This window comes from Olea europaea, unplaced genomic scaffold, assembly GCF_002742605.1.
Source record: "Olea europaea var. sylvestris unplaced genomic scaffold, O_europaea_v1 scaffold1480, whole genome shotgun sequence".
Taxonomy (NCBI): domain Eukaryota; kingdom Viridiplantae; phylum Streptophyta; class Magnoliopsida; order Lamiales; family Oleaceae; genus Olea; species Olea europaea.
Window position 1 is genome coordinate 174981 of NW_019232361.1, and position 11291 is coordinate 186271.

The 11291-nt window shown below is 31.0% G+C and overlaps 1 protein-coding gene across 1 annotated transcript; it reads right to left on the reverse strand.

Moving 5' to 3' along the window:
* Positions 1-8262: 8262 nt before the first annotated feature.
* Positions 8263-8903, reverse strand: LOC111376266. Its single transcript, XM_022999214.1, has one exon. The coding sequence runs from the start codon at positions 8722-8724 to the stop codon at positions 8521-8523; it is 204 nt and encodes a 67-aa protein (XP_022854982.1). The 5' UTR covers positions 8725-8903; the 3' UTR covers positions 8263-8520.
* Positions 8904-11291: the final 2388 nt, after the last annotated feature.

Genomic DNA, 11291 nt, shown 5'->3' on the forward strand with positions numbered 1-11291 from the left:
TGAGAAGGGGCATTAGGCCATTCCATATCTCACATGCGTTGTCACATGAAAAAGGAAAAAGAGAGAGAAAAGAAAAGGAATGGCAGAAAAGTGAACAAAAATTTAATGAAATTAAGAAACAAAATGGTAGAAAAGTAAGATTAAGGTTGTAAACATAATTTATATAATCTGCAATTAATTTCTTATTCAGTTTCATGTTTAAATTTATTTTATGAAAATAAAATTCTTCATTGGAACATGTTCAAGATAATCCCACAAGCGTATAAGATCGTTGTACAAATAATAAGATTTGTGAATTATAAGTATCATTCCTACGAAGAATAAGGTCTATTTTGTAGTTCAAAAGTTTTTATCAAATTCGATTGAGTAATGGCATCAAAAGAGTGATTTTATTGTTTTTTATACTATTTCTAATCTATCCTAATAAATCAAGTGGGTTTTAATTTTATCGAATGTGAATGCTTGCATTGGATTCATGATTTTTCCTATTTCCATCTATTTTAATTATCAATTAATAATCTAGTTAATTTCTTGTATTTTTGACAATCGATAAATCTAATATGTTAAATGCTCTTTCCCAAGATACACTAACCTATAGTTAACACAAGGTGATCCTATTTCTAATCTGAATTCATATGGAAAGTCATGCACTTAGTTTAAATTATCAATAAGATTGTTTGTGTAAAGTAGATTATTTCTAATTATGTGTGTTAATTTTATCGTGTTCTAAACTTATTGTGAGTATTCCTACACCACAACAAGTAACTAACTATTTAATTAATGGTCAAACAACCAAATGATATAATGAGTATGTAAAATCAATCAAACAGCACAAGAGCTTCCTAAATTAACATCTTGAATTAATATAAATGAAAATAGGGTTCAAACACTCATCCAATACAATTGAAAAACTCGCTTAACATGTTTAAAATTCAATTACAAAAGAATAATTGAAAAATCATCACCCTGAAGAAGAGATAAGAATTTTCTACGTTTTTTTTATGTGAATCTTGAATCTGAATGAAAAATTTTCAATATCCTTGCAATTCGCCTTGATTCCACATTGTTAGCCTTGTTCTTCACCTCCAAAAATTGATTAGTATATATGAATTTTTAGGTCTAATGAGGTTCCCTATGTTTTGGACGGCTTAAGTGCCAAAAGATTGTATAACGAAAGTTTCCAAAACAAAATAAGGAAATATAATTTTTTCCCGGAATTGAACCATGTGTATACATAATACATTTGATGTGTACGAACAATACACGAAATTTGGTTTTAGGTATGCTTTTTGTGATCCAATCCGACGCAACTTTTGAATTATTGGATTTTAGTCCCCATAGTTTTGATTTCATCATTTTTCTCTATTTTTCACTTGCTTTTTTTCAATTCTTCATCAAATTATGAGTTTTACCTATCAGACACAATATAAAATGAATTAAGTTATATTTCATAAAAAAAAACTATAAATGTTATTATTTAAAGCCCCGAATAAATGTATAAATTACAGTTATCAGAACACAATCTTTGGACCACAAATATTCATGTTTTACACTACAATTTTAATTTCTTGGTGATTTTGGCACAATTTTGAAAACAAAAATGTGACTTTCCAGTTCTTCATTTTGCTGAGACATTTAGTACTTGTACAACTTGGCGTTCCACAGCACTAATGTATATTTACAATTGAGTTTTCTCAGTTAATGGAAAGGGCGCAAAATGGTATAACACTAAGTTACTGGGGGCAAAATTTCAACATATTACTTCAGTCTTTTACAAAGTTAAGTGTATTAAGATAAACTAGCTTTTTTATTGGGAGAATTTCTTTACTTTAAGTTGGATGCATCATACATGACTAGATACACATATACCCTGTTTGGGCTCCATTAAAATGAGTTTTTGGAAAGAAATATATTTAGAAATAGTGATTTCTGAAGAATGCGTGATTAAAATGAGTTTTTTTTTAATGTATTTTTGAAAAAATAGAACCCAAATAGGGGCATTATAAGATGAGATATGAGCTACAACTTCTTCGTTTTCATATGATTAAATTGTGGTGCAAATATAAACATAGACTGACTTGCATTTGTTACGCATATAGCCAATAGTTGCTTAGTAATGCATATAAGCTTTGACTGATATTACAAGCAAGAAAGAAAGTGATCTCAAGACTACCGGATTGGAAGTTAGAAGATTGAAAGTAACTTGCATGATTAGGGCGAGAAGGAAGGGATTTGTTCAATTGGTCAAAACTTGAGGGCAAAAGAGGATTTTGTAAAGTCTAAGGGTTCAAATGAAGTATGTTAATTAAGTGGACTCGACTAGCGAAATAAGGACTAAGGTTGAAAATTGGCATTTTGCTTCGAAAGAAGAATTTTCTTGGTATATATAAATTGTGAATGTTTGATTAAGCTTTAAAAATTCATTCATAAGTTTAGGTTCAAATAAATAAGTTTTAAAATAATTATATCTTTATTTGTTAAAATTAACAAGAAGTAACTAATATTTTTATCTCGAATTTATGTTTTTCCTTAGCCAAAAAAATCTGCACAACGAAATTTATCGATTATCATGTCTAGTCTAACTTAATAAACGTGTTAGAATTATCAACCGTTTAATGATAGGGTAGGTCTTTACATGCCCGATGTTTTCGAGCAATAAAATAAAGCTCTTACCTAACACCATACGAAAGGTAAATTAGTATGACTCTATATGTAAAAATATATTTAAGGATCCCACATAGATAGCGAAATTGATGCAATTGAATCAACTGGTGGAGCTACCTTTGCTTTTTGTCGCTTTCAATGGCTCTACATACGTAAAAGTTCCACAAAATTTTCGAACGTTTGATTGCACAAAGAAACTGAGTTATAGGCAAAGTTCAACATCATAATGTGACTTCTTTCTTTGTATGATCAAGTTCTAGTCATTGTCCCATTGATTCTTTTTTCAAATGTATAAACAAAAGAATTATTTGTGAAAATTAGAGATAGATCTAATAATAAATAATCGAATCTCTTATCTTGATGTAGTCTTTTTTGTCATGTTTCGTCATACAGACTTCTTCAGTACTGTATGGCTTAAATAAAAGAAAATTAAAAACTTTTCTATATGTATAATTTTGTATCATTAAGTGATGTTACATATAAATTTATGTGTTATTAAAAACAGATTCTTTTAATTTTCATTATAGCCCCGTTTGTTTCTCATTTTTGGAAGAATGAGGATGAAAAATATAGTTGTTACGGACCCCACACAGGAGATAGAAATTCAAATTTGATGACTTGATGTGATGGATAACGGTCATATTTTTCATTTTAATAAGAAAAGAATGGGAACCAAACAGGAGCTATATCAACAAAATGAGACAACTGATGTAGATAAAAGCTTCAACAATGTTATGATCTATGATAAATCACAAAATTACATGTTCATAGCATTAAATTTGCTCTTGAGGTGGTGCTTCTTCCTCTACCCAAAAGTCAGTTTTCTCAATGACCTCACAATCAATTGAATCGCGAGTTCTCCTCTTATAATGAAGTCTATAAGGTAAAATTTTAAAAATCATATTACATGAGAGATAACTAGATAAACACCAATTTCAAATAAGAAGTAAAATAGACTTAGAATATACTTGATAGATTAAGTAATTATATTCTTCAATCACAAACTATAAGTCACGTAAACAAGATCATTGAATCATTGATGCTCTAATCTATTTCTCTTCTTGCTGAGAATATGTTCACAGACCGTCCAATTTCTCTTGTATCCTGAAATTGATTAACCAAGAATTCTAACAACTATTTTTTCGCAAATTAGGAGGGGCTATGGACAAATAATTTTCTCCGTTCATTACATAAAATGAACTGAATAGTTATAAGCAATATATTGCATAAATTGATAAGAATCAGATCAAGTAAAAATATATTGTAAAAGCTATAAATTAAATACTCAACAGGTTGTAATGTTTTCCTAGTATTATAGGCAGCTTTGCCTCCCAAAACTTCCCGGGCTTTGTCGGTATGAGTCATATGACCTTATTTCGCTAGTTGGTTTTTGCTCATCGTCGCACATGCTAGTATTTAAATCACATTCAAGAATACTACTCGGGACTTCTACTTCCTGCAAAAAAAAATTTGTAAATAAAAGTAGGATTGAGATAATAAGTTGATGGATGTATGTAAAGCCGAAGATGCTTATTCAATCGTTGCTCAATTATATGAATACAAGGCTTGTACAATCTTTCTTTATTCATAATATGCTCTTAATTTTCTTCTCTGTCATATGCATGCCATCATACACATATCCTAAAGAAGGCTTTCATTTGAATTTACAATGGATATCATGACATATGATAGGAGCCACAATTTTTATGATCATCAAGCAATCTTCCAAACTTTGCTATCTAAGATGACAAACTTTGAAGTGTCATTTGCACTTCTTGAAAGTTCATGGCTTTTGAAATGCCTGCTTGTCTTACAAACTTTGAAGAACACGCTTATGATTTTAAATTAATTTTCAATATAATATTCCTGTTTGATTTAGCTAAATAAGTTGATAAAAATATAAGACAAAATCAGTAATTAATTTTAACTAGCTTACATTTCATGGAACCACAATTTTATTCACTTTTCAATCACATATTTCACTTTTTTTTTTATCAAATTTACTAAATATATGATTTTTAGCAACACCAACTATGGACTGCACACTGTAGACTATTAAAAAAAATAAATTGTGATTATACACATATATTGTAATTTGTGAAGCACATGGTTCAAGGTAGGTCATATAATTCAAGCCACCACACCAATATTCTTCAAAATAAGATTTAAGCAATGTGCAATACAAGGAGATCAATAAAATGCATTATCAGTGACCATATGTAAGTACATTTGTACTCCCAACCCCTCTCTGCGATTAAGTTGCACGGTGTTCGAGCATCGTTCACAAAATCTAAAGCATCAACAAATTCGATAAATGAAATTCCATAAAAGCAATATACTAAAAAAATTATCAAAGTTATATGCCTTTGATCATTCCAACCATCAGCCATTATACTGTCCATTATTCATTCATCAAATCCTCTCCACATTGAAGTAAGAGGAGTTGAGATTTGTTGTCTCTCCACTAAAATGTTGACATCTTACAACACTAACTCACATTAGTTTTAGTGAGGACAGTTAATAAGACAGCGTACCTCAACTTAAGTAGTACTTGTATACCATCAGAATGTTCGTACCTAATTAATGCATTAATGAGCAATAAAGTCTCTAAAAAGTCATGGAGAACATACTATGATCATAGTATGAGGGTGGTTGTGCAAGTCGGCCCCCATCGTTATATGAACATTTAATGGTGCCTTTCAATCCTACATGAAATTTACAGAGTAAAACTTGGACTATAGTAATCACAATGGCATTGGTTAGTCAAGGCTAGTCACACACTATCGTGTCCATGCTGAGCCTACCTGTGCACATTGTAGAATGATACAGAAGTATTTTAGAGGTGCACATTGTCTTGCTTCCAGCGACAGGGTGGAGGTTCGAATCATGATGGGAACCTGCGGCTAGATTTATTTGGTATGAAGCAATCACTTTGGAGGAGGATCTCTTGTGCGCAGAAGTGTACAGGCAGGGGGGGGAACCTGTGATCCAGTTGAGGCATAACCCGCAATTTACCCCCTCCAAGGTTCTAGGGGCAAGAGTTTTGGGGGTCCAGGATTTAGTCTAGTGTAAGTTGGGATATTTGGATATAAAAAAAAAAAAGAGTTGATGAGCCTTAAAATCTTCAAAGTTCAATACAGTGGAGTTGATGTGACAATTATTTGGCACATCGAGCATGGGTGGTGAGCGGTTGCAAATTAGTACAATAAGTGATTGTATCGTGGCATTTTATGGAAGTACGGAACCTATTGGATTGTTGAAGGCTCGTCACTAGTCAACAGACGTGATTGGCACGTAATCTAAATGTAGATATTTCACAACATTTATAGAACGTTACAAAATGCGTTACATATTAATGTTTTCGATAACGGTCAATGTCCATTGTTAAATCTATGAAATATAAAAAAAAAATTGCAACAAAATGTGAACGTTGCAAATTAATACACTAGCAAGATGCATCGATATATTATTGTCAAATTTGAACTGAATTAACCAACTGAAGCATACATTTAGGTTTTGTTTGACCCACATTTTTTTTCAAAAAATACATTCTTAAACAGTGATTTGACATCATTTCAACCATACATTCTTCAATAAAATAATATTACATGCAAATCTAAAACTTTTTCTTACTTTTTATCCACACATTTTTCATATTATTCAAAAATGCATTCTTGTAAAAATAATGTGGCTCAAACAATGGCTTAATGATTGTTACGATAAGTCCCTTTTAGCAATATGCCATTAAAACTATTGTGAAAGGATTTTTATTATTTTTTAAAGAGACAAAAAGGAATGAATAGACTACTTTGCTAGGATTTTCTTATTTGTTGCTTTGCTTAAATATCAAATGTTCCGATTGTGTCTTTGTAACTACAATTAAAAATGTTGCAAGAGGTTTTTGAGGAGCATAAACCTCCAAATGATATAGTTAAGTTTGCAGCAAAGCAATGATGCTTCATTTTCATTGATTATTAATGTGTTCATATACAAATAGAAAATAGATCCACAACTAAGTGGGTCTTCTATGAATCCCACATTATCTTCTAACAAATTGGATAATATAATTGAAGGTTGGAAGTGAACACGTCTAACAATCCACTAATACTAAGTGAAGCTGATTTAATACTTAAACTATAAATAAATACAAAAAGGATAAACGATTAACTAAAATAAATATATAAGCCTCCTTTTGTATATTAAATTTATAATTTTTTTATTTTTATAAATTAAGTCAAATACAAACATTAATTTTTCAATCATATATACGCTCATATCTATTCATTGTTATTGACACATTTTGTAGGACTCACTATTATTTTATCTTTATAAATTATTTAGAAATTTGTCAAATGGAGGCGAAGAAATTTAATTTACATATATGGTAAGATATCCGTTATTAGATCTACAAAAAAATTCGAGCTTAGACGCTTAGCAATCATATACATCGTCTCTATTTTTATCTACTCTTACTTTTCTAGTACGTTCTAGCGTGACACATGACGTAACAATAAAAAGCAATAGCAATTCTCTTATAATACAATTCCTTTAACGCTATATTGCTCTAGAAACAATAAAAAGCAATAGCAATTATATTGTACTCGTGAATAAATAATCAACGAAAAACGAATAATAAATTCCTTTTTTCTTCAAACTTCTGTAGATAAATTACACCCTAAGAAAAATGATGTGGATCCACCTTCCCCGGTGATGGTACTTATGATAATAGATACCATCTTTTCCAACGATTCTGTTGCATTGCACCGGATGGGAGTTGGGACCCCTTAAATAATAAGAGCTGGAAAAGATTCACTTTTCATCTTTGGACAAAAATTAGGGCAGAAAAAGGAACTTTAACCTATTGAAAGGTTAGCAATGAAGCCAAAACTGTACTGTCATTTGGGACCTCACGGGACATTGTGTTTTGGCCTTTGGGGGATTGGGAAGCATGTCGGAATTATTAACACATGATCGAACACAATGTCTATTTTTCGTCGGTTCCCTTCCCTCGACTAGGTATTAATTGAAAATCTTGACTGTTCGAATAGTTACAAGTGTACAATGTCCCAATATTTAACTATACCAGATTTAATTCCATAATAATTAATGATCGTTTAAAAATTTCAACCTATTCATGCACGTACAACTATCTCCTTGTCAACCTTTGCATTTTAAACACAAAGTATTTCCAAGCATATAAAACACTTGATGCCAGTCTAATTATGCAGAAACTTGATTCGTCTACCTTAAATATACTGCAGAAACATCTATAAATTATGAAAGAAATTAAAAGTAAGAATTAATAGTTTGGAGAGTTTGGAATTGAATGAGATTGAAAAAATTGTTTAAGATCGTGAATTAGTTTTTGGCACATAACACTGCCGCTCGAGCGCCAGCTTGATAGCTAGCAAGCGGCGAGCCCTCTGAAATTACCGCTTGAGTGCTGCCTTGGTGGTTGGAGAGTGATTTTGCTTCTATTTTTTCTCCTTGGTTCATCTTTGACTCCTTCACGACCTATATTACCAACCTCCAACTCTTTGACTCTCATTACAACTCAATTACATTAGTTTCGTACATGGAATGCGCCAATTAAATTGAGACCTAACAAAAAGTAATTGTTTTGAACAACTACAAGAACCAGGTAACTCCATCGGGAGAACATATTAAAAGATCAGAAAAAATCCCTTCCAAGTGAACAATTCACCAAGAAAGATAAACTAATATATTCATCATACACTTCAATAGATCAGATGAAATCCTTTCCAAGTGCATAATTCACTGAGAAAGATAAACTAAAAATATTCATCATACAGTCTGAGCTTAGTATGGTACTGCATACCGAACATGCTATCCCAACTAGGAATACAAGACCAAGCGGCGGGCGCAGAGAGTGCAGATATATTTCCTCTTGACTAAAAGGCAAAGGGGAAGAAAGCAGAACCTCCTTTTGCACTCGAAATCCACCATGTCCACCTTCCCTTTGCAATGGGGACACGCCCCTGTTGCTTGTTGACGACCCAACTCTCTCTCCTCTTCTCCACAAACATAAACCCAACACATTGTATATATATGTCTGTGTATAGTTTATCTAGTATATATGTGTGTGTTCTGTTTGTTTTCTGGTGTTTATATGCTTTTGGATTTTTGATGGCCAAGTCAGTGTCTACTGTTCATACATAGGTAGATTTGGGTGAGGGAAAAACACCCTTTTACCACTGGTCGCTTGAAATTTACTGTAAGTACGGTTGATTGATCTGGTGTAATAAAGCCTTCTTTCTATTTATTTTGGACGGTTTCACTTTAGGCCTGTTTGATTCCTAATTTTTTTCCAAATGTATTTCTCTCTCTTAATTTTAACCACACATTTTTCATTAAAATAATATTACACGTAAATAAAAAACTTTTCATCCACATATTTTCCAGGAATCTACTGTTCTAAAATTCATTTTTATATGAAAATGGCTATCAAACACTCTCTTAATATTGTTACCACGACAAGTTTTTTAGTTTGAAATAAATTCGAGTAATACTACGTGGCATACAGTTGCTTAGCATTAGTCTAGATTACGGCCACTTAGATTTGTGTTAAGCACTAATAGGGCTACGTTGCATTATTCTTTCATGGTTTGAATTTCTATAATATTATGTGTGGTTGCAATAATTTTGTCGATGGTAACTAAAAAATAAAAAAATGGTTGACAACAGTTCAATCATGTTGAGAAGGGGCATTAGGCCATTCCATATCTCACATGCGTTGTCACATGAAAAAGGAAAAAGAGAGAGAAAAGAAAAGGAATGGTAGAAAAGTGAACAAAAATTTAATGAAATTAAGAAACAAAATGGTAGAAAAGTAAGATTAAGGTTGTAAACATAATTTATATAATCTGCAATTAATTTCTTATTCAGTTTCATGTTTAAATTTATTATGAAAATAAAATTCTTCATTGGAACATGTTCAAGATAATCCCACAAGCGTATAAGATCGTTGTACAAATAATAAGATTTGTGAATTATAAGTATAATTCCTACGAAGAATAAGGTCTATTTTGTAGTTCAAAAGTTTTTATCAAATTCGATTGAGTAATGACATCAAAAGAGTGATTTTATTGTTTTTTATACTTTTCTAATCTATCCTAATAAATCAAGTGGGTTTTAATTTTATCGAATGTGAATGCTTGCATTGGATTCATGATTTTTCGTATTTCCATCTATTTTAATTATCAATTAATAATCTAGTTAATTTCTTGTATTTTTGACAATCGATAAAGCTAATATGTTAAATGCTCTTTCCCAAGATACACTAACCTATAGTTAACACAAGGTGGTCCTATTTCTAATCTGAATTCATATGGAAAGTCATGCACTTAGTTTAAATTATCAATAAGATTGTTTGTGTAAAGGAGATTATTTCTAATTATGTGTGTTAATTTTATCGTGTTCTAAACTTATTGTGAGTATTCCTACACCACAACAAGTAACTAACTATTTAATTAATGGTCAAACAACCAAATGATATAATGAGTATGTAAAATCAATCAAACAGCACAAGAGCTTCCTAAATTAACATCTTGAATTAATATAAATGAAAATAGGGTTCAAACACTCATCCAATACAATTGAAAAACTCGCTTAACATGTTTAAAATTCAATTACAAAAGAATAATTGAAAAATCATCACCCTGAAGAAGAGATAAGAATTTTCTACGTTTTTTTTATGTGAATCTTGAATCTGAATGAAAAATTTTCAATATCCTTGCAATTCGCCTTGATTCCACATTGTTAGCCTTGTTCTTCACCTCCAAAAATTGATTAGTATATATGAATTTTTAGGTCTAATGAGGTTCCCTATGTTTTGGATGGCTTAAGTGCCAAAAGATTGTATAACGAAAGTTTCCAAAACAAAATAAGGAAATATAATTTTTTCCTGGAATTGAACCATGTGTATACATAATACATTTGATGTGTACGAACAATACACGAAATTTGGTTTTAGGTATGCTTTTTGTGATCCAATCCGACGCAACTTTTGAATTATTGGATTTTAGTCCCCATAGTTTTGATTTCATCATTTTTCTCTATTTTTCACTTGCTTTTTTTCAATTCTTCATCAAATTATGAGTTTTACCTATCAGACACAATATAAAATGAATTAAGTTATATTTCATTAAAAAAAACTATAAATGTTATTATTTAAAGCCCCGAATAAATGTATAAATTACAGTTATCATAACACAATCTTTGGACCACAAATATACATGTTTTACACTACAATTTTAATTTCTTGGTGATTTTGGCACAATTTTGAAAACAAAAATGTGACTTTCCAGTTCTTCATTTTGCTGAGACATTTAGTACTTGTACAACTTGGCGTTCCACAGCACTAATGTATATTTACAATTGAGTTTTCTCAGTTAATGGAAAGGGCGCAAAATGGTATAACACTAAGTTACTGGGGGCAAAATTTCAACATATTACTTCAGTCTTTTACAAAGTTAGGTGTATTAAGATAAACTAGCTTTTGTATTGGGAGAATTTCTTTACTTTAAGTTGGATGCATCATACATGACTAGATACACATATACCCTGTTTGGGCTCCATTAAAATGAGTTTTTGGAAAGAAATATATT